Below are 23,730 nucleotides of genomic sequence, written 5' to 3'. Positions count from 1 at the left end.
AACTACTTATGACTTCCAGTTTTTCTGCTCTTCCCCTTTTACATGGCATCACCGGTGTGGATCTCCAGCCTCTTTCAGAAAACAGACATATTATCAAGATTAAAAACAAACTTTGTAATACTACGAGCAATCGTTAAGTTATTAGCCATAACATGTCAGGGGACCTGTACGCTGAGCCTGGCGACAAGGAGAGTATAGTGAACATCTATGTCAGTGCAGAAAGCCTGAGAGTGTTTGACAACCCCTGGGTGGAGGGCATGTCACCAAATACACCAAGACCTGCAGAGCCTCAGCACCCAGGTACGGACACGACCAGCATTAGCAACAAGCAGGTGTGCAAACACAAAAGGGTTGACATAGATTTGGATTTTATTTCCTTTATTTTTTTAGTTTGAATTTCAATTCATGTTTAATTTTCTTTGTGTTACAGCAGTGCGATTTTGTTGAAGCTGAACTGATGTTTACATTTAATTTTCTTGTATTTTATGAATTGAAGTCTACCGTAATACAGAGCTAAACATAGACAGTGTCCTCAAAATTCTGAGCCTGAAGTTGATTATTTATTTGTCTCAGTCATCTGTGAAAACTTAGGACAGAGGAATCATGTCAGAGCTGATTCAGGGTTTCTGGGTTTGGTGTGTCTTCTCCTGCTGGCCGGGATCATTTGCCTCGGGGTCCAAAGTGAGTTTAATTCTGTTTGGTGTTAGTAACAGGAACGTTAAAGGAATTACCACTTTGCATGACGTTGATTATATGATGATTGTAATAATATGATAACATAGGCTATAATAATATTCAGTTGCTGTTTTGTTGTTCCCCTTGCCACAATAGTGAATAAAGACAAAAACAACTGGAGAACTGAGAGAAACCAGTTAATGGAAGAAAATGCCAATCTCAAGAACCAGTTAACAGCCAATAACACTGAACTCATCAAAGAAAGAGACTGTCTAAGGATGTTTTGTGGTAAGTAAAAGTATTACCACTTATCTTATCACATATCATCTTTGTTCATTGGTGAGGTATTTGTTAGATGTGTGTTTATTGTATGTGCAAATGCACCAACCTCAAAAACGACCACATGTGGTGATTTTTGCATAGGCTACATTTTATTAATTAAAAAAATGTGTTTTCACAACAATCTATTTCATACAAGATTCTCCATGATTCAGTCATATTTGGTGTTGTTGTTTTAAAAATTTATGTCACATAAGACAGCACACTCTGATGAGCTAAGATAATGTGGCAGCTTTGATTTTCAATGGCACATTGTGATATGTGGTGGCCCTCAGATGGAAAGCACAACAACATTTCAGATAACACAAACAAAAGAGAATACACACATTTCAGAAAACTAAACATTGCAGACCACACAATGGCACAGCACAACTATTTGTATCATTCTTAATCCTGGAAGAATGGATGTCTATGATGTCACTAGTCAAGGTCAAAAATAGGAAGTAGGCCGAGGTGTGCGCCCTTAACAGGTGGTCACACTGCTAATGTGTAGTTCCACCATCCATTTATTATAATGGACTGCACTTCCCTCTGTGGTTTAGAAATAAAGGGAAAATGAATGAACCCAGGAAAACAAGTCCAAGCCTTGTTTACATGGGTATCTCAGAGCAGAAATGAAACCCATGTTGTTTCCCAGCTGTTTCTGTCCAAATTGAAGTGCAGACTTGGTCTTTTGACTACTGCCGCACCTGATATGTATAGCAGTGCTGGTGAAGTAGTTGGCAATAATGTTGGAATGCTGCTTACCAAGGTAAAGTTGATGAAATTAGGAGAAATGCTTGACAACACATGTTAATAGTTATCCAGCTATAGTTTATATGCTTAGTTACAAGTGACTACCATGATGTGTAACTAATGACAACAACACTGTGGGCGTATCCACATGACGCTAGTCTCGCATTGCCAGACCTATCTCCACAGCGCTGCGAGAAAAACATGCTCTGGTTTATTGCCATTTCTTTAAACCAATCACAATCGTCTAGGGCGGTGCTAAGTGCCGGACGGAGCCACGGTGCCACTGCAAATAGTCTCGGGAAGGAACTTGTTTTGGTGGAACATGTATGTTCAAAGGTTGTTTTAGTCGTGCAACAGAAAACTCAGATTGGACAAATAGTCCAGTTAGCTGTCTTGATTTACCCTGCAGAGATCTGAGAGCAGTTAACCATAGTCCTCATAAATCGACCGGAGTTTAAAATTACAACACAAAGAAAGCGTAAGGTAAAGGACATCCGGCCGAAAAGAGTGACATCCGGCGGAATTTCTGGCGGTACCGGAGCAATCCCCGAAGTGGAACGTTGTGGATATAGTCTAACATGACGCAAGCCCTCTGTGTTCGCGAACCACCCCCAGCCCTCCTCCACGCAGTTGCTAGTAGCACATCATTTAGGTCGAGTAAATGAAATAGCAATAATTCCTACTCCTAATGTGTTACAAAACCCATTAGTAAACTGTTCAAGAGCAGTAAGCGACCTCAGTCCCTTTTCTTTTCTTTTCTTTATTCAGCGCACTGCAAGTAGCCAAAGCAACAGCAGTGGTTATCCGTGTTTGTCTTTGCAGTCGGTCACTTTCTTTTTTGGATTTTAGACCTTCTGCTGAATGTGTAGGTCTTTTTTCAGCAGTACAAACACTGACTGAAACATTTCGTGGGTGCTTCTTCAGTTTTTCAGCCATGCCTTCACCTGTTGTAGCAGTCCTCTTCATCTCCAAAGCTGAACGTTGCTGTTTTCCTTTCTCAGCGGTGACGTAAAACGCATCACTCGAGCTGCTGCGCATGAAAGTCGCCGGACTCCACAATGCTGTAAACATAGCCATACTGAGAAATACAGACAGAGTTTTGTGGAGCTGATAGGCTTAATTAGCTATCAACTCATTTGGCAATGGCTTGAATGTAACGGATGTTCATTAATATAAAATAGTCACTATAGCTTTAAAGGTAAAAATTTAGCAAGTCAGTTTGGCTTTAAGCGTTTACTCTCTTATTTCTGTATTTACTCTAATTAATAGAGTAATTACTGCTTTGTATTTGGGCTGATCCAAATGTCTCTCCCTTGAAACGAAGGAAAGCAGCATAAGAAGTCAGAAGAACCGATGTCCAATTGTCCCTGTTAAAGAAAGGAACTGGGAATGGGTGGATGGGACACTGCTGACCACAGAGAAGTATGTGTTGAAATTGTTGGACATTTTATAGTGAGTATTTATAGAATATATAACGATTTCTTTTTCTGGGTTGTATCACATCAACAATTTTTAAACTGTAGCTTAACTTACTATAAATTATGCTAAAGGCTGTGAAAGTAACCATTAATAACATTTACATTCCTCTGTCAATGGCCAGACAACTCCTTTGTAAAATAAATGGATTTTCAAACATGATTATAATCCCCCTTTTTTTCTTTTCTTTTTTTAAAGAAAAGAGCATGTGTATTTTTATATATAAAATAATAATAATAATAATATTGTTGTCACTTTAATTGTAATGAAATCAGTTTTTTCTGTCTTTGCAAGTACCAGCAAACATCTTTCATCAACCAAATGAAGACTGTGTTGAAAAGCAACAGGATGAAGATCCAAAGGAATTTGTTCAAACATTACTATATACAACCAGTTTCCACATTCTGTTCTAATTAATTTTGTTACATTAGTGCATTTCTCAAATAAATGTTTACAGAATATTGTTACACTGGAGAGTTGGTTACTGATCGTCTGACTGGACTTTGTTGTAGTGATTTTGCTTTGTTCCTTCATTCACAAATGATATATATTATATTATAGAAATATTCACAAAGCAACCCATATCTTTTACAAAATATGTTTATTACTACCATTGCTTTGTTAAACATCATTGCTGCCTGGGTTACGTTCACTTGCAACATTTTTTTTTCTGATCCAGGATGTCTGGCGCCGTTATACTGCACAGAAATCATGTAGCACAGAGCTTTTATACCACAGACTATCACTTGGGTTTGCCTCTTGCATCCCACATGTTGATAGGTTTAGACTATTTTGGAGATACTGTATGTTCAGCATGAATATTACATTCAAAACATCACATAATGGATACTTTTTTGAATTATAAATGATACATACCAGTATTTTAGGCTCAAGCCTGTTTTTCCTCTCAAGTGCCATTGAATTATTTGTCACAACATTATCTTGATCTATAATGATATGATGGTATTCAGAGTCAAACAAGTAAAAGGTTCATCCCACTCAGCAACCCAACCCAGATTTCAATGCAACAGCCACATGTGTGTTCAGACTGTGTTAAAAGTGACATTGTGTGGTGGCAAAATGTGACGGAGACAGGTAAAAAGGTTGAAAAATATTTAATGGTAACTATTCTATTTCAATGTTGATCTGAGTATGTAGCTGTTGTAGCCCTGGGTTTTTAAAGTGTGTTTTGAAAATTTGTGAAAAGGCTCTGGCAGAATATGTAACCACAGTAAAAAATAAATCAGCTTTCAGCCGTTGCTTCTTCCCCTGTGATTTTTGAAAGAAAATACCTAATATTTGGAATATGTATACAGATACATATTCCAAATATTAGGTTTTTTTTTTTTTTATTAATCCTACAAAGTTTAAAGACTCATGGCCACTGAGCTATGGTCAGTTTTCAGTCTCATCCATATTGATTAGCCCAGCAATACTTCCTTGGCCCTGGCCTAATTTTACACTTATCTCACTGAAATCTGTTCAGTTGTTTTTGAGACATTTTTCTGGTAACTGTTAGAGAAACAAGTGAACAATGGGACCAAAAGCATAAGATTGTGGCTGACCCCTCCCACCCCGGGCACAAACTCTTTGAGCCACTCCCCTCTGGCAGGAGGCTGAGGTCCATCAGGACCACAACCACACGCCACATAAACAGTTTTTTCCCCTCCGCCGCTAGCCTTATTAACGAGGCCCGGAAACCACCCTGACTCTCTCCAGACTACACCTCTGGCTCTACATGCCACTGTACCTACTCTGCTGTAGCGTTCCTTTTTTCCTTTTTACTACTGTTTAACTTATTTTATTATTTATTTATTTATTTATTTGTATCTTTATTAATACATACTGTGTATATATATATATATATATATATATATATATATATATATATATATATATATATATATATATTTTTTTTTTTCAGGATTTATTACAAATTTCCCTTTTTTATTGCCCTGTTAATATTATGTGGCATCTATTACACTGTAAACTTTAAATATCAAATACGTGTTTTTAATTTAAACATAGATAAGGGGGTTTAACTGTTTTTCAACACAGCTTCCTCCGCGACTGTGTGCGGAAACAAAATAGTACCACTGGTGTGTTGGTGCCACTCCACTGTACGACGCGTATTGATACAATGTTATCCGCCCCGTCTGACGTCACATCCGTCTCTCCAGACAGACTTTTGTCTGCCGGCATTTTCTTTTTGTTTTGCCTGTGCCAAATTTAGCTTTTGGAGTAATCTTCTGTTTTTTTGACCGGGTAAAGGGATTTAAACTAAGTCCGCTTCTTCCACAGTAGTCTACAACATAATGCCTGGATTTTCAGACAGGGATCGTGGCAGAGATAGAGGGTAAGTTAACTGTCAGCTCTGGGATTCTTAACGTCAACAGTCAGCCAAGATGAACTGCTTAGCATACGGTTGCTAGCGGCACTGTTGTCATGGCTGTATTCTCAAAACAAGACACCTGTCTTGTAGTTTATGTCGCCACTAGTTGTTTTTTTTTTTAGCTATATTCGTGTCTAAAACTAAAGCGTCCCTGCACTGACGTATCGTTGTCTGTAACGTGTCCCTGCCTGTCAGATGTACCGTTAACGTTAAAATGGCAGCGAACGACATCTCTGTGTCGGCCATAGGCTGAGCAGTTTGCACGGCTAGTTGCTATCATGTGACGCAGTGGCGTCTCTTCTTTCGGATGCACATAATGCACAAATTTATTGTTTTCCATTAAGTGTCACCTAGAATGTTTTCACCGCAGGTAAAGCTGAGCCTCAAAGTGGTCTCATGTTTAAATTAATGACAATCTGACAGTTTAATGTTACCGGTGAGTATTTTACGAGTACGGCAATATTCATGTGCTATAAATTTTAAATTTGCCACTGTAAGCTGTTATGGGTTTGTCAACATTAACACTTTGTAGCAATCTATTAAGCAACTATTGTTATGGAAAAACGCCAGAGATACTCAGTGTTTGTAAAGCAAATAGTATTCAGTTCCAATGTTTGCCTCTAGGGGTACACACTATTTCTCTGTTTGGACAATTGTGTCTGAGAATGTTGATTAAACTGTCTTTTGACGTTTTTTTGTTAAAGGGAGACTCCGGTGGTGTAGTATTGCATGTCCATTAAGTGGGGGGACTGACAAGAGACAGAGTTATAAATCTATCTATAAATTGCAGGAACGTCTGTCTGTCTGTGTGTGTCTGTGTGTTATGCTCGAACCGTTAGTCCGATGGATTTCAAACTTGACAGGACTGGTGTCTTGCTACGGCACGAGTAAGTGCAGTGCCAAGTTTGACGTTGTTTGGATTACCGCCTTGGATGACACGAGACAACGTCTCTCTTTCTCTCTCTCTCTCTCTCTCTCTCTCTCTCTCTCTCTCTCTCTCTCTCTCTCTGCACACACAAACAGTCTGGATCTGGTGGTTGCATTCTGAATCTGCAATGTTCTCTTTCAGGTAAATCAGTTAGTAGTAGGGTATACAGGGGAGTTGCATATGAAGTGGTTTGGGGTCCTTCTGTAAGTAATTTTGCGGTACAATTTGGTTTTGATGAATTCTACAAGCAGCAATACCACAGGCCAAGCAATCGGCCTGTTCCAAACAGGCACGTTTTCAACGGGCACTGCACTAGTTTAAATAAAAAGTCAAAATCAATGTGCATCAATGTATTAGTTTATTGACTTTTATGTGAGCAATTTGTGGAGTGCCGCTTTAATAAGCGCCATGTCTGGCCCTGCTTTATGTTATGATGTGTCCCACTCTTTTACACAAGGTATGGTGGAGGACCCCCTCGTTTTGGTGGTGGTGGTGGAGGAGGCAATAGGAGCGGACCCCCCCCAGGAAAGTTTGGCAACCCTGGTGAGAGGCTGCGAAAGAAGCACTGGAACCTTGACGAGCTTCCAAAGTTTCAAAAGAATTTCTACCAGGAACATACAGATGCCACTCGCAGACCACCTGTAAGACCAGTTTCTAGCTGTTTCTCTTTTCTAAGTTTTAGTTCATGTGGGCTTGTGAGTATGTGTATTGACAGTGGTCAATTTTTAAATGTTCTCCCATCAATTCCAGCAAGAGGTTGAACAGTACCGAAGAAGCAAAGAAGTTACAGTCAAAGGCCGGGATTGCCCCAAACCAATTATAAAATTCCATGAAGCTGCATTTCCAAGTGAGTAGAAAATAATGCTCCACCACACACTCTTGAATAGTTCTTTACCTATTAATGTGCTATTGTCAGAAGGTTTGGCATTCAACACTTTAACTTGCATATCTTACTTCTTCAGGCTACGTCATGGAAGTTATTGTCAAACAGAACTGGACTGATCCAACTCCGATTCAGTCTCAGGGGTGGCCAGTTGCCCTGAGTGGCAAAGACATGGTTGGCATCGCTCAAACTGGGTCTGGGAAAACCCTTGCAGTAAGTAAAATATTTTTCAATTATGATTTTTTGGACCCTGTCTACCCAGCACCCATATAAAATAAATTTGTTGTCACCCCTGGGTCGTTAAGATGTAACACTTTTGCCAAATACTTAGACTTAGATTGTGGAATAGGTTTATTACGGTGTTGCCAAGAGTGATTGGCCCAAGATTAAACAGAATGATGTGAATACAGGAATAGCCATTTAAGATAAGATGTTGCAACTTGAAACAATGTTAACACTTGTCAGCTGAGGGTAGAAATATATCCTGCTATGTTGCTGGTGCGCATTGGAACACTGATACATGTGCACTATGAGTTAGGATTTATATTTAGAGCTCAGACCTTTTATTTTTCTTTCTTTAGTACCTTCTTCCTGCAATTGTGCACATCCAACATCAGCCATTCTTGGAACATGGAGATGGACCTATTGTAAGTACACTTCAAAAAATATTGATCTAGTGTGTGTGATCTGGCCTGTTGTCTCTATTAGCACAGAATAATATTGACAGAATCCAATTTTTACCAGCTGCAACAGCGGTATTGTTTTTATACTTTAGTGTAGGCCGAGTTTAAAGATGGGTGTGCTCCAGGCATTGGTGGTGTGATCCCATCGCAAGATGGTCTCTAGTTTTTGTTTTGTTTTTACAGTTCTTGAAGAACAGGAAATTTCTTTTAAGCTATCACAATATTGTAACTAAAGGCCCAGATGATGCCCAGTCTTCATACCATATTGATCAATGTATCGCTCTGTATCACTAAATAGCCACTTTTTGCTGAAATTCAATATGGGGTGCCAAACTAATAATAAAAAGATAAAGAATCATTTTTTCTCTTTGGTGAAAAAGTTGTCCAAGCAGTACCTTGATATTATGGTACCAGCAGAGTTATCCCATTTTGGGAGGGGAAATAAATTGCTTATGATTACAGCTTGGCATGCTATACTGAGCCCGTTCAAATGGTGCAGTTGTGGTCCTGGTCTGCAGGGATCATTACTTCTGCCAAGGAGGTGATTTTTTCGGTTTGGTTTGTTTGTTTGTCTGTCAGCAGGATTAAGGAAAAACTACTGGTCCGATTTTAATTGTTGGAAGGGTGTAGCATGAGCCAAGCCAACCCATCCATTTTTGGAGCCAATCTGAATAATGGGGAGGATACACAAATTTAAAAAAAATATACGGAGCCTGGGATCAAACCGCCAATCTTGTGGTTGAGGGGCGACCACTCTACCTCAAAGCCACAAGCCACCCATATATATTTCTATCATTTTTGTTATTATTATTGCCCTACATAAACAGATAAACACAAGAGTAGTTGTAACAGCCCAATATATACGAGTCGTTCATGTTTGATCAGTTTATTTGATGTGAAGGATGCATTACACAAATAATTATTGATTTTGAAAAAAATTTATCCATCTTTCTTTAGTGCTTGGTGCTGGCGCCAACCCGTGAGCTGGCTCAGCAGGTGCAACAAGTAGCTGCTGAATACGGCCGGGCCTCCCGTCTCAAGAGCACTTGCATCTACGGTGGTGCGCCCAAAGGACCCCAAATCAGGGACCTTGAGAGGGGTATGCTTACTTTGTTATTCTCACTATGTAAATTTTACTCAGTTCATTCAACTCTTTTCCATTAGGTATTTATTTTATGATTTAAGGTTTGATTGGTTTTAAGTTTAAATATATAATATCTTTTAGGGGATGCTTTGGGGGAAAACAATGTAATATCCCCTTGCAGGATCAATAAAAGTAAGTCTTAATCTTAATCTTTTTTAGGTGTTGAGATTTGCATCGCTACCCCAGGCCGTCTCATTGACTTCCTGGAGTGTGGTAAGACTAATTTGCGTCGTTGCACCTATCTGGTGCTGGATGAAGCAGACCGCATGCTGGACATGGGATTTGAACCTCAGATCCGCAAGATAGTGGAACAAATTCGGGTAAGTTATGTTTTTTTTCTTCCATTTTGCAGACAATAGGCATTAGCTGCTTTGTTTATGAGAAATATTTTGCCCAACACCCAAATGAAATAAAGACTTAGCTGGCAAGATGCTACAGGGGGAAGAATAAAATACATAAATACTTACCCACACAAACAACCTGCGACTAATACAAATACTTCAGAACTCACCCAGATTACGGTAACTGTTACTGATACTAGATGTTATACTGGTGCATCCTTAAATAAACAGTTTAATGTGAGGGTTAAATGTACTGTAAAACTGCAAAATAGTGTTAAAGTCCTCCTTTTTGTCTATACCAGCCAGACCGACAGACCCTGATGTGGAGCGCCACCTGGCCTAAGGAAGTTCGCCAGCTGGCTGAAGACTTCTTGAAGGACTACATCCAGATCAACATTGGCGCGCTGCAGCTCAGTGCCAACCACAACATCCTGCAGATAGTTGATGTTTGCAATGACATGGAGAAGGAGGACAAGTGAGTGGATGAATCATACATCTTTATTAGCTTCATTTAGTTAACTATTGTGATTGTGGGGGGGGGATACTTTGTATCAGTCCTTGGATATACATGTTCCAGTTATCCTGTTGTCTCAAAACCTTGTATAAATAGGAAATGTAGAGTCTTTTACCAACTCCTACATTAGGCCAATGAAGTGGGACCAGGGCAGAACTTGCTTTGACGCGTGTTCTGGGTGCCAATAATCAATGTCCACAATCTATAACTACCCTGGTCATGAAGGAAAGGAAAACGTGTTCGCCTGGTAGACCAGCAGTAGAATAAAACAAAACAGGAGCTTAACAGTTCGCTATTCACGGTCGCCATTTCTCTCCTCTGTTTGCGCTTCTCACCAAAAGATCCGGTCATGTATCTTGTAGCTTACCAAAATAAAAGTCGTTCGTACTGAATATACCAAAAGACACAATACGACTCAGTTTACCTCATAAAGAACCCGAAAACCCGAATTTTTTTTATAATAATGTATAAAACTGAAACCATCTAGCAATCATATAGATCGCTTATATTAATTTTCGGTGTTGTCATGGCAACAAATATACACTTTCCAGCGTCAGCTACACAATCTGTCTGCATTTCGGTGCTGTGACCCATTTATTTCCAGACGGCCTGCTCACCGTAGCACAAGCAATACAGTCCATTTCATTTCTGGTTTAGTTCCATTCGTTTTCTTTTGCGCACAAATCAAACCGAATGACACGCTAACTTGACACGACACGGTGAAAAGTTGTATGCTTTTCCCCCTAGCCACACGCCTGTGTATCCCTGGCTGTATTACTTATATGCCTTCCCAAAGGCAATGCTCCACCCAGTGCTCAAACATAAAACTGCAGATTAATTAGCATCATCAACGTGGTATATAAACAAAACAAAACAAAGTTGTTAATGGCTCCAACAGGCAACTAGTTAAAAAGCAAATTGTTGCTTTAATCTTAAATAAGTCTGACTGTACTTGCATCAGTAGAAACATAATGTATGCTGTAGTGACCGACTACATTTAACTTCCTTTTTGTCTCTTTGTCAGACTGATCCGTTTGCTAGAGGAGATAATGAGTGAAAAGGAGAACAAAACCATTATTTTTGTGGAGACCAAAAGGCGTTGTGATGAGCTCACCAGGAGGATGAGAAGAGATGGGTAAGGATCTCCTCTTCCCTCCCCTCCAAAGAATGTCTTTTCCTTATTTTAATTCTTCTGTTAATCTAGAAAGTTAACATTAAGGCTGTGCCAAATGATAACTTTTCTTTCTTATTGCTCCTACCTGTTGTTGCAATTAGGGCTGTGTATCGTTCAGAAATGTTCAATACCGGTACCAATACAATACAAATCCAACTCCAAACTCCTAGTTTTTTCTAGGGCTGTCAGCATTAAGGCGTTAATCGTGATGCGATTAAGGGCCCGGCATAACGCGTTAATTTTTTTTAATCGCATGCCGGCATTTATTAATTTCTTTTACACTTCACTCGGCTTCGCGTCGTGCCTAACAGGCTACTATTTTGACCCTTTGCTGCACCGTTACTGATCACCAAGCTGCGATACTTCCTCCTGCTGCAGGCTGCAGGCATGATGGAGAAAGACAGCAGCTACACAATTCTGAATGACGCTTTTTATTTTCCTTTTTTTTGTGATCAAATTTTTATTTTATTTTAAAGAGACAGTATGTACAGGTATGTATACGCCTCAAAAATAAAGCAAACATATATTCACATATCTGCCTATACATATACGCAGAAACGTGTAATTAGCAACTACGATAAGGAGAAAAAAAAAATAAAATAAAATGAAAATAAAATAATTAACTAAATAAAACCCCAGACATAACCCACCCACCCCCTGGATCCAGAACTTCAAATCTCGGTTACATATTAAACCTGAAGCCCACGGAGGGTAGTTAAAAGAGAATGCCAAGCCTCTATTGCTGACGCTTTTGCTCCGTGGACTCTAGCTACGCTTTTTATTTTCCAAAACTCCCGACGGCTCGTAGACAAGTCAAAAGCCATATGCACGTTGTGTAAAGCTGAATTAAAATATCACCGAAGCACGTCAAGCTTGAGCTACCACCTACGAGCTAATTAACGTGACTCAGGTTGATGCTAAGCACTATTTTGGAGAGTGCTAGTTGCCGACCTGTGGATGAAACCAAATCCCAAAAAATTACTACAGCTCTTGCAAAATGGGTGGTAACTAACTGCAGACCTGTCAGCATTGTAGAGGATTCGGGTCTTAAAGACGTACTACGGTTGGCATGTTCTGACCCGTCTTATACATTGCCGTCGAGGGGGACAGTAGTTTCACACAGCCTGTATGACACGGAGAAAGCAGCCCAACTGGAACTGCTGCAAGGTGCTGCAAACACTGTCTCATTAACCGGTGATCACTGGACGGCAGTGAGTAATCAAAATTATTTAGGAGTTACTAAACACTATATTGACTCTGGTAAGGATAGGTTTTTTTAGTTAGGTACTTGGAGGAATTCTGCAATAATGACAGATTCACACATTTTTCTTTAGTTTACAGTAAATAAATACTAAACAAATACAAATCTTAAAGTCAAGTTCTTAAAGTAACTTTCTTTGCATTCATTTGATTCCCAATCAAGATACACTGGTAATAATTGTTTTCCATTGTTAATATGTACTTAAAAAAGCATTTTGAAATGCAAAATAATAGAATTTTAATCAAGTGATAAAATATGCGATTAATCGCAATTAACTAGAAATCCAGCGATTAATCGCGATTAGAAAAAATAAATAATAATAATAATAATAATCGTTTGACAGCCCTAGTTTTTTCCTACGTGTCTCTACGACGTGTAACGTTAGACAGCCAATCACCAGCATCATTAGATCTTGGTAGAAGCATGCTGCATGCTTATTGGCTCACTTACGCTGATGAGATTTCCTCCTTTAGGTATTGAAATTTGGTATTGAATGACAAGGCATTTTTTGATACTAAGGAGGCAATTCGGTCGGTGCCTAAAAAGTATCAACTCGGTAACCAGCCCCTGTTGCAATAGTGTTAAATGTTCAATCTGTCTGTCACAGGTGGCCAGCAATGGGAATTCATGGAGACAAGAGCCAGCAGGAGAGGGACTGGGTCCTTAATGGTGAGATCTAATAAATGACATTGCATGCTGTATATTTCACAATCTTTCTCACATTCTGCTCTGTAATTGAATTAAATACTGTCCTTCTCCCTTCAGAGTTCAGATATGGCAAAGCACCAATTCTCATCGCTACAGATGTGGCCTCCCGTGGCTTGGGTCAGTATGCCAATGAGTAGCACCACTTTCTTATCAGTGTTACACTTACTTTAAAGAAAGTGGTTTTGCTTTCTTTAACTTTTCTATGCATTTTCTGAGTTTTTCTCACCTTAAGGTGGAGTCTTTGTGGCAGGCGCTAGGCATGACAGTCCCAGGCCTCGAGAGGGAGAAGGATGACATATTGGAAGTGCTCAACTGGCTTGCCACCCAGTGGGCCTAGAGAGGTGAAAGCTCTTGTGTGCCAGTGATCTTCAAAAGGCTGTGTGGCTAAGCCTTTGTCTCTGATATGTACACGCACACCTGTTCTCTGTCCATGGATTTCACCTGACAAATGCCATCCAGCTGTTTCCAACTCAAACGTTAAAAAAAAAAAAAAAAAAAAAAAAAAAAAGATATGCTTGATGTTGTGACTTTTGCCTTGCATGCTGTTGTGTTAGAGAGCGCTGTATTGCAAGTCACTTGTTTGAGATTTGGAACAATTGTTACCTTTCGGAGCTTGTATCACATAGCATGGGTGCTTGTGAGCGTCTTTTAAGCTTTCAATCGTTTTCTTTTCCCGTCAAAGTGCTGGATTTCTTGAAATGGAGAGAGCAGTTTGAAATCTTTTATTTGTCTCTGAAAATTGATGAGACCTGGCACATGTGTTTAGGGGGTAGTGGTAACATCTAGTGAGAGGAGAAAGTGAGTGAGACAGCTCAAACCAAAGTTCCTCCCTCGCCTGTGTTTTGTAGTCATGTCGAGACCTGCCAACGAGAGACATTTTCTCAAGTGAACACTGGCTTCTTGGAAGATCTTGCCTTGATGAGACTGATGAAGGGGGTGGGGGAATTGTTCCGTGCTCGGTGAGGGGTCCCACAGGGTTCATCGCTTGGGCCTTTTTCATTTTTTTTTTTAAGGGGCCCCTGTTCAATTTAGTACTTGGTCTATTTTGTCTTGGCAAGACATGCAGTGCGGCCTTTAATATCAAGCTTCTTTTGCGAGTGTACTGGGAAAAACGGACCTGCAAAAATGTACCCCTGAATGGTCCTATATTGGCACATGAAGAGGCCCCAGTGCATATCGTGGCCCAACTGCGTAGAAGCTCCTGGATGTCACTTGACAATTTGTGGGGGATTTCGCTGCATTGGGAAAGGACTAGTGAATGCATACTCCTTTATGGTAAGACTTAAATCTATTTTTTTTCTCCCTTGGTTAACAAAAGGGAGAGTGAATGTCCTTTGGATCTTTTTGATTATGGTAAGCAATTGGAGTGTGCATCGTTTCTCTCTTCCCACAGTAGTATTCCCATGGAGTAGAAGTATACACAATCATATGTTGTTTTAACACATTTCCTCCACAGCCTAGTGACCATTTTCTTCCCCCAGCCTCCACAGCTGCTAACTTTTCCCTTTGATCTGGCTGTTGTGGTGTGCAAAATCCTGTATGGCCTCCCTGTTTTGTTTTGCCACACTGCAACACTTTCACAGATGTGGAGGATGTGAAATTTGTCATCAATTATGACTACCCTAACTCCTCTGAGGATTATATCCACCGAATTGGACGCACAGCCCGAAGTCAAAAAACGGGCACAGCCTACACCTTCTTCACCCCCAACAACATGAAACAAGCCAGTGACCTGATCTCTGTGCTCCGCGAGGCCAACCAGGCCATTAACCCCAAGCTGATCCAGATGGCAGAGGACAGAGGAGGTAAAATACTTGATACTTTATGTGTACATTCATGGTTTTCAAGGAAGATGCAGTATATCTTTTAGTAGATATGACAATTTATTCTTTGGCTCAACTTTATGAACAAAGAAAAGTCAAGCCCCCTGCTGATTTTATTTGTCTATTAATGTCACTAATTCATATTGCATGCCTCTTTATGAGAAACTTGTATGGTTTGGATGAAATTATGTAATTGTCTCAAAAGCCCTTTTTTAGACATGAACCTTGTTACGTAAATGTTCTTAGAAGCACTGTGATGAATCTATCACTTAAATATCTCTTATGCACATAGATAAACTGAAGAAACTTAACTAACACAATCACAATAATAATCAAACCTACACTCCAACCCAATTCTGACATATTCCATGTCTGAAAAGGGCTTAATTTATCTTATCAGTCTCTCTTTGTATCACTGCCATGTTGTTGTAGGTTCAGTGTATTCATAGTCTGAAGTCTGAACCCACTCTACTTTCCTTTTGTCCCTCTCTTGTCTTCGTTTCATGCAGGTCGTGGAAGGGGGGGAAGAGGTGGCTACAAGGATGACCGTCGGGATAGGTATTCTGGGGGTGGGAGAAGCAACTTTGGCGGTAGTAGCTACAGGGACAGGGACAGTGATAGAGGGTTTAGCAATGGGCCAAAGAGTGCCTTTGGTGGTAATAAGGCCCAGAATGGTGGCAGCTATGGAGGTAATGGTGGTAACTCTAGTGTTAGCTATGGCAACAACAATTATAGCAACAGCAATGGACAGGGTAATTTTGGTACTCCAGGAAACCAGGTGGGTGCCTTCGGTAACCAAAGCTTCCAGGGCCCCCCTCAGTTTGGGGGCATGCAGAGGGTCGCTCAGAATGGCATGAACCACCCACCATTCCCATTCAACTCTCAGCCACCACCACAGGCCCAACAGCCACCACCCCCACCACCAATGGTGCCCTACCCCATGCCACCACCCTTCCCACAATAGATATGATACACGCACAATATGTGGAACCAATGTGATTTTGGTTTAGTTTTGCAATCTTACAGTCTGATTATCATTGTTGTTATAATTATCCTTTGTACTGTTTAACTTTGTTTTGCTTACAGCAGGGTTGAAATTATTCAGTAAACCCAGAGCATTAAATGGAGTCATAGACACGTCTCCTATAGTGCAATTATGATTGCCGCACTTTTCCTTGACTGTTTTTTGTTACATTCCTCAGTAATTTATTTTTACTAGGTAATGCAGTGTTTTCAGTTTGTGGTATGTTTAAAGTGATGTTATGAAGATCATATGAAAAGGGTGCGTGTGACCCCTTTTAAATAAAAATAAGAAAATGAGACCTGTGTGTTATGTTGACTGTGTGTGAAGTTGGGAAGGTTGGGTTGGAAGAATGATTAGACAAAGCACATATTAGGCATTATGAATATGTCCCATCCCGGGATGTTCCTGCGTTTTTTGAAATCACTACCTTATTCAACCTAACTAAACTTTCTAGTGCATGTTAAGTTATCAGTTCAGGGCTGCAGTTACCATTAAGGACACTGAGGTCATGTCCTTTATTAAACTAACCATTTGTGGATATTTTGGGCTGATTTACTTATTTTAGGATTACTCCTTATATATCGATCCTACTACTTTAAGGCAAAAAAAGAATAAAGAGTTTTTCCTCACCAGCATTGTATTCCAGACAATGGAGACATGGCTTCTAAAACCATTGTATAAGCAAATAAGACGACTGAGATATACTGTACGTTGTTTAAGTAGCCTATAATGTTTACCTCACTGGGACTATTTGGTGTTCATTTTGTATCAAAATGAAATAAAGCAATAACATTTGATTCATTATAAAAAATCACGTTGAAAAAAATATAGAGAATTGAAAATGAACAATGAAAATATATATATATATATATATATATATATATATATATATATATATATATATATATATATATAAAAAAGACACCGAATGCACCACATGGCAGACAAATTCGTAACCCGGATGTAGCTAAAGATATCAGTTCCGGATCATGTATCACATGTCACTCCAGTGAATTTCAAACTAGCGGTTAATATTGAACATAACTATGTGAGAAGCTGTCAGGCGAGTGCATTTTGTTTTAAATGCACCGACAGGCTTTAGCATTTGCAGTATGTAGCATATGTGCCGTTATCTAGCTAAAGTATGCTATCAATCAACGCTTAACAGACGGAGGATAAAGTCACCTCACTGAGCTTGTATTTTTGTGTTCAACAGAAACACTTAACGCTGTGTTTTTGCTTTGAAATGTTAAGCTATAGCTAACATTTTAACGCAAATAGCATTTAAGGTTTATTCATGGAAATGTCCGATTTTTACTCGTGAGGATTCATTAGTCTTGACAATCTTTGGATTTGCTTCTCATCATGTTATTTTACCGTGTCAGAAACGTCCTATCAAGGCGCCTATGCGTATTAAAAACACAGTGCAGAATAATACTTGTTCTGCAACACACCAAGAGACACTACAGTACATCATCGAGTGAGGATTTGGATAAGGTCAGGACTTTGCTGCAGCTTTGTGTGGACAGATACTTTGTTTTACCTGGCCAGACTAACACAGAGCTGTTTCAGCTTGGGATGAGCTGCAGTTATGGACCTCTGGGCATGGAGCTGAGGAGAAACCTGCTGGATCAGTGGTGGCACTCTGTGACCAGGTCCACAGCTCAGGTGTTTGGGATAAACACTCTGAGCAGCAGCAAGGACACAGCAACAGGTGGACGGGGGCAACTGAGGATTGTTGAGACTGAAAATGTAAAACGCCTACTTGAACAGCAAGAACTGAGCAAGGAGCAGCTCATCCAGAACATACAGTCGCTCATTCAGAGGTCCACATCTCTGAGAACAAACTTTCTTCAAGGTACAGAGATAAATAATTGCACTAGTACATACTTATAGTGATTATGATGGCGTAAAGTTGGGTCTGTATAGCAAGGTGATTGCAAAATAGACCATATTTGGTTCAGCAAACCACGGTGCTACAGTAAAATGAGAAATAACTGGTTTTAAGGGACCCTCCTAGCCTTGGTTGAGTCCATCCCAGTTCAAGCTCCACCTATCAAATATTATATTAAGGTTTTGGATCCTGGTAGTAAACATTAGGAGTCTGCAAAGGAGCTTTTGTACCTGTCCTTGGCTTGGAGGAGGTTCCATTTGAATTCCTCCACAAAAAAGCCCTTGATCAGTCTAAACCACTGATTAGAACCAAATATTGCACCAGTCAAAATTTGTAGCGGGACAAAAGGATCGCGCATCACTCTTGGGAACATAACTGATGGCACCTGTCCTCAATTTGATGCAAGAATAAATTGAATACAACAACAACAGCATTTAAGTCGGGTTTGTTCTCAGGTGCCTTGGAGCAATTTGTCCCCTCGTTGGAGCTGGTGAACAGGAAGCTGCCCTTCGGCCTGGCTGAGACTGGTCTGTGTTTCCACCCCTCAGATGGCTCTGGTTGGTGAGGCTTCGTCTGTTTGTCTGTCGACACATACTTGTGAAAAAGTTTATTCTTGCACTACAGATTCTCCACATGGGATTTTGGAACGTGGGTGAATACATTTTGTTCCTTCATACTCAGTATTGCTTGATGAGTTTATGTTAATACCACCTGTATGTTACATGAAGACAAGTATGTGGACGTAGTCAGAGTAATATATCTTTTATAAATCATTAAACCTTTAATCCTCCCACTCTTCTGACCATTCGACACTAGTAATATGTACAACTCACTGACTCCTAATCCTATGAAAAGATACATCAATATGAACATGTAATATATGTATAAATAGATTAGACTCTGTGTCCTATAAAAAATAATCCAGGTACAGTGCAGGGCAGAGTATACAACTACAACTGTTAGTTTGTTATAGATTTGACTGCAGCAAACAGCCTACAGTCCATGAAACAAGGAATCTTGTGATCATATCAGTTTTGACACTGTTCATTTCTTAACCACTAGAGGGTGAACTGGCCCTGGTTTTCTGAGATAATAGACTATTTTGATATTAAAAGAAAAAGAAAAAAAAAGAGCATTACTGTATTTCATAACAAAATATTATTATTTACAGTAAACAGCTAAAAATAACCTGATACTGTAATTATAACGTAATGGTTATTTTTCTGCCAGCCCAGCTGAGGTGACCCAGACGTCTTTAGTGTGGTTCTGCTCTCCTCGTACCTCTTCCCAGTGGCTGGATCACTGGACGCGACATAGACTGAAGTGGTGGAGGAAAGTGAGTATTGGTAAATATGAGGCAGTATTTCAGAGCACGGCATTTCAGCTGAACAGATCCTCATCATTACTCAGATACACACACATTTTCACATAGAACAGAACGTAGGAAAGATTATTTTACAATCACAAGGTAGTTTAACAATATACTATTGCCGTATATTGTGCAGTGCTAGCTGAAGCACAAAAAAGGGGTATGGTCCTGTTTTCATGGGCTCCTGCCATGCAGTTTTCATGGGCTCCCCCCGGGAGTTTTAGGGAGAAGTCAAGGAGTGTGTTTTTAAATTATTACTACATCAAGATAACTTCAGTTACATGAAATCAGGTCAACTCATGTCTTTCCAGTTTGCCCTGTCTCCATCAGACTTCAGCAGTAGTGAAGTCCCAGAGGAGGAACGCGAGGAGGCGGCGTCTCGTGGTGTGAGGATCATCTACAGCTTCCCATGGGGACCGGAGCCCCTGGAGACGCTGTGGAGCAGAGGAAACACCGAGCTGCTGCAGACACACAAAGGTGTCCGTTCCAAACTACAAGTCAGTCTCCTTATTGATTTTTTTAAGTGTCTTCATGTAGACACTGGCTTTTTGTTTGTGTGCTTTTTTTTTTGTCCGCTTTCAGTTTCTTACCGGTCAAGCTGGTGTTACTGAAAAGTCCCGTAGAGGTTATAGGCATGTTGCAGTTGCAACATTAATCTAGCAATCACCCTTTGAAGGCATCATGGAGTTACTTCCTGAGATGGCTGTAAATAGTGGTTAAATATCACCTGCCAGAAGATTGGGGTGATGTTAAATAAGTAAGTAAAGTTTATTTATATAGCACTTTTCACAGATAAAAATCACAAAGTGCTTTACAATAAATTGGAATATGATAACTAGAAGACATAAGAAGAATACAAGGAAAACATAGGTACATATAATCAGACAGCCATAAAAGCCCTTGTCTAAATAAAAGCCTGTTTGAATAGTCTTCAGCTGCTTTTTAAAAGAATCAACAGCATTTGAACAACGCAAAGAGAGCAGCAGTGCATTCCACAGCCTGGGTGCCACTGCCTGAAAAGATCGATCCCCTTTGGTTTTAAAATGAGTGCGGGAGACCACTAACAACATCTGACCTGATGACCTCAGACACCGGGAAGAAGTGTGATGCTGTATCAGGTCAGACATATAAGGAGGAGCCTGTCCGTGCAAGGCTCTAAAAGTAAGGACCAGAATTCTAAAATGAACTGGTAACCAGTGAAGTGATGCCAAAACAGGTGTGATGTGCGCTCTTTTGCTTGTGTGAGTTAAAAGCCTCGCAGCGGAGTTCTGAACAACCTGCAGACGGAAAAGCTCTCTCTTTCTTGTTCAAACATGTAAAAAGACTGTTACAGTAATGTAGACGAGATAAAAGCATGGATGATCATTTCCAATTCAACCTTCGACACCAAAGTTCAGAGTTTTGATATATTCCTCAGTTGAAAGTAGCAGTTTCTAATTAACGGTTTGGAATGATGCTCCAAGGACATCGCAGAATCAAAAACAACACCTAAATTCCTGTTGGATAGACGAGCCTAAAGCACCAATATGCTGCTTAATCAGTGGGACGCTAATTTCAGGGCGCTACTGTTAGGTGCTGTAGGTTCACTTGGTGATATTTAAACTATATTTATATTCAAACTAAGAAGTGGTTTAGGCTCCAATTACACTGTGTTTAACTCTATGTACTGTTTTGTTTTTACTAAATGGTGAGCCATGTCAAGGTTTTATCACCTTGTAATAAACATTAAATTGTTTCAGATTCTTGTTTTTGAACCCTGTTGGTCTAAGCTAGGGGTCAGCAAAAACTGGGTCTCTCCCAAATTATGTGGCGGCCCCCACAATGAAATCTGTAATTTCCCGTATAGGCCTTTTTCACACTGATGACTGAATTCCTGGATGCTGGTATTGTGCATGCTGGCTCACTGTCACTTTGTGATGACCTACATGGACACTTGAATAAGACGAAGCCATCATTCATGTTAATAGTAACACGTGCCTTTCAGCCTACATGTAAACTTTTAGGCATGTTCCAAAAACCATACACACAGGCAGCTACTGTATTCACTACGATTGTTTCCTTTCTTCATGGTAACCACCAACAGTGTTAATTGTCTTTCTATACCCGATTAGTGTCGAGATAGCCGTAAGTCAGTTCCTCACGTCGTCTCAGTAACCGGGAACATGGACCGCGGTGTGTTGGCCTTTCTATCCAACTCACTCCAGCATCTCAAGAAAGAAGACAGCAAGCAGAAGCTGCTGCAGAGAAAGGTTATGACCCACAGCTGACCCACTTTTAAAAACGATAATATTTTCAACCTTCGTACTTGCCCTCTCTTTTGCGATGTCATTCTCTCTCACTGAGTTTTGGTTCGATTTCAGGTTCTGAAGTTGCACCCAGTGTTGGCTCCAGTGAAAGTGGCTTTAGACATTGGCAGGGGAGCCACTGTGGAGCTGAGGCAGGTAAGAAAAAGATGTATTGACAGTGGACATCAATGATTGAGTGAGTGATTTTTTTTATCTTGATTAAATCTGTCGATACACAACTAAAAAGTGAGTCAAGTGCTGGGTAAAAAGGATCTTTCAAGTGACTGTGGTAGAATCAGCACTGAAGTATGTAATTGAACTTGATTGTGTAGGCATAAGTTAAATATTTTATTATTTTGTAGGTTTGTGAAGGATTGCTGCAGGAGTTTATGGAGGCTAAGATCTCTGCGTGGCCTGGGTATCTTGAAACTCTGCCAATGTCAATGGAGCAGCTGAATGCAAAGTGAAGTGCAATTCATTGTTATAATGGAAGCAAAACTGCTAATTTGGAGCAAACTATCAGTGTTTCTCTTGCTATGGACTGATGTGTGTCTCTTTATGGATGCATTTTAGGTACGATGAGATGGGAGTACTTTTCACTGTGGTGATCAGTGAGAACACGTTGGAGAGCGGCCTCCTTCAAGTCCGCAGCAGAGACACCACCATCAAAGAGACCAAGCACATCTCTGAGATCAAGAACTTTCTCTCCAGATACATTTCTGCTGCCGACAACAGCTGAATGGACATCTTTTGTTTTGGCAACTAAAAGAAAAGTCTGAATATTGTGATGCTTCAGTTTAGCATTCCTTCTAGGTACACAACTATTGCACATCTACAAGTCTACAAGTATATTTGGCTGATGGGAGGGCATTTTGTACCTCATCTTTAAAGGCTAAGAAACTATTTTTGTGACTGGTGAAAAGAAGATGTGCGCAGTGTAACATGTTGCTTAAAGTTTATGTGCCCATAGTGCATGTTCCCCCAGAATTTGATTGGTTATGAAGACTCTCACTCATCCTTCAGCCTCCTCTCAGTACTTCCAACTGTCTGAATTCAACAGGGTGGTATTTACATTGGAGAAGGATTGGGATAAATGTTTGGTGTGTTTATTTATGTCTCAATTTCTGATCAAATATGTTAAATGATAATATTAAATGACACTTTAATATTTGACTTTTTTGTTGTTGTGGCCCTTCTGCTCCCTGTTAATTATTGTAGATTAATTGATTATTAAATTGAATCAATATTTTTCTGGAGGTTCAAAGATCATTCTCGACCCTGGAAGAGTCTCACCTCAATGTCTGTTTCATATCTGTTCATGAGCTTTCAATCATATTGCATGATCTTAATCACATTTCACATATGTATCAAAACTGTGCAACAGGGACTTCGAATTGGGAGGAAATCGGGTACAATATGCATCTATAGTCTCAACAGAACCAGACAGATAGTTCCTTATAGTAATATTTGCGAGTTAAGATATTGGGAATATACATATGATGCTGCATAGGGGCTTGTTATGGGCTGCTTTCTCCTTTGATTTGCTGTGTGCTTTTCATTATGTTTGCATTTTATGTCATAGATGATATTTTGCTTGTGAGGACTGTCAGTGTTCTGTAATATATTGTCTTGGGTTTTTGCTCTATTTCAGTTGCAGCCGTTAAAGTGCATGCCTCAATTAAAAATAATGTATTTCTCCGTGTAAACCATTAATTTTACAGTCAATGGTCTACACCCTACCAGAGATCTTCCTGCCTTCTAGTAAAAGCAGCCTAAAAGGAAGACCTATCAGCTAAATCTCGCGAGGTATGGATGTAGCTTCGCCCCTCCCTGTGCCGTCATTGGCAAGGGGGTAAGCTTCTCCTCGGACCGCGAACCTCCTATGGCGCCATTTTAATGCTACAAAGCGATCACCCCCCCGTTAGCATTCCATTGACTGTCATTCATTTTGGCGTCACTTTGACAGCGAATAACTTTACATCTGAAACGTTTAAAGACTCTATTTGTCCATTGTTTATTTCTAAAGAAACACGACAATGTATAAAAGGCTCCATTACCTTGTACCTCACGTTATGGCTCCGC

At 40.0% G+C, this 23,730-nt stretch overlaps 2 protein-coding genes across 3 annotated transcripts; both read left to right on the top strand.

The window, feature by feature from the left end:
* Nucleotides 1-5,352: 5,352 nt before the first annotated feature.
* Nucleotides 5,353-16,398, top strand: LOC116043037 (probable ATP-dependent RNA helicase DDX5). Its single transcript, XM_031289536.2, has 13 exons — nt 5,353-5,581; nt 7,003-7,186; nt 7,296-7,392; nt 7,508-7,641; nt 8,010-8,075; nt 9,069-9,210; nt 9,415-9,575; nt 9,899-10,071; nt 11,135-11,245; nt 13,153-13,214; nt 13,311-13,370; nt 14,837-15,058; nt 15,586-16,398. The coding sequence occupies exons 1-13, from the start codon at nt 5,541-5,543 to the stop codon at nt 16,038-16,040; spliced, it is 1,908 nt and encodes a 635-aa protein (XP_031145396.1). The 5' UTR covers nt 5,353-5,540; the 3' UTR covers nt 16,041-16,398.
* A 654-nt stretch (nt 16,399-17,052) lies between these two features.
* Nucleotides 17,053-22,946, top strand: polg2 (polymerase (DNA directed), gamma 2, accessory subunit). Of its 2 annotated transcripts, none has more exons than XM_031289541.2 (8): nt 17,053-17,958; nt 18,450-18,551; nt 19,230-19,330; nt 19,675-19,860; nt 21,475-21,612; nt 21,724-21,804; nt 22,011-22,111; nt 22,222-22,946. In XM_031289541.2, exons 1-8 carry the CDS (start codon nt 17,466-17,468, stop codon nt 22,385-22,387), a joined length of 1,368 nt encoding a protein of 455 aa, XP_031145401.1. In that variant the 5' UTR covers nt 17,053-17,465; the 3' UTR covers nt 22,388-22,946. The 2 variants fall into 2 exon arrangements, with proteins under 2 accessions (XP_031145401.1, XP_031145400.1); XM_031289540.2 differs by having other exon boundaries at nt 17,057-17,958; nt 18,450-18,555; nt 19,225-19,330.
* The last annotated feature ends 784 nt before the right edge of the window (nt 22,947-23,730 follow it).

The sequence above is a fragment of the Sander lucioperca genome, chromosome 4, assembly GCF_008315115.2.
Source record: "Sander lucioperca isolate FBNREF2018 chromosome 4, SLUC_FBN_1.2, whole genome shotgun sequence".
NCBI classification, from domain to species: domain Eukaryota; kingdom Metazoa; phylum Chordata; class Actinopteri; order Perciformes; family Percidae; genus Sander; species Sander lucioperca.
This window is presented reverse-complemented; position numbering and strand designations above follow the sequence as displayed.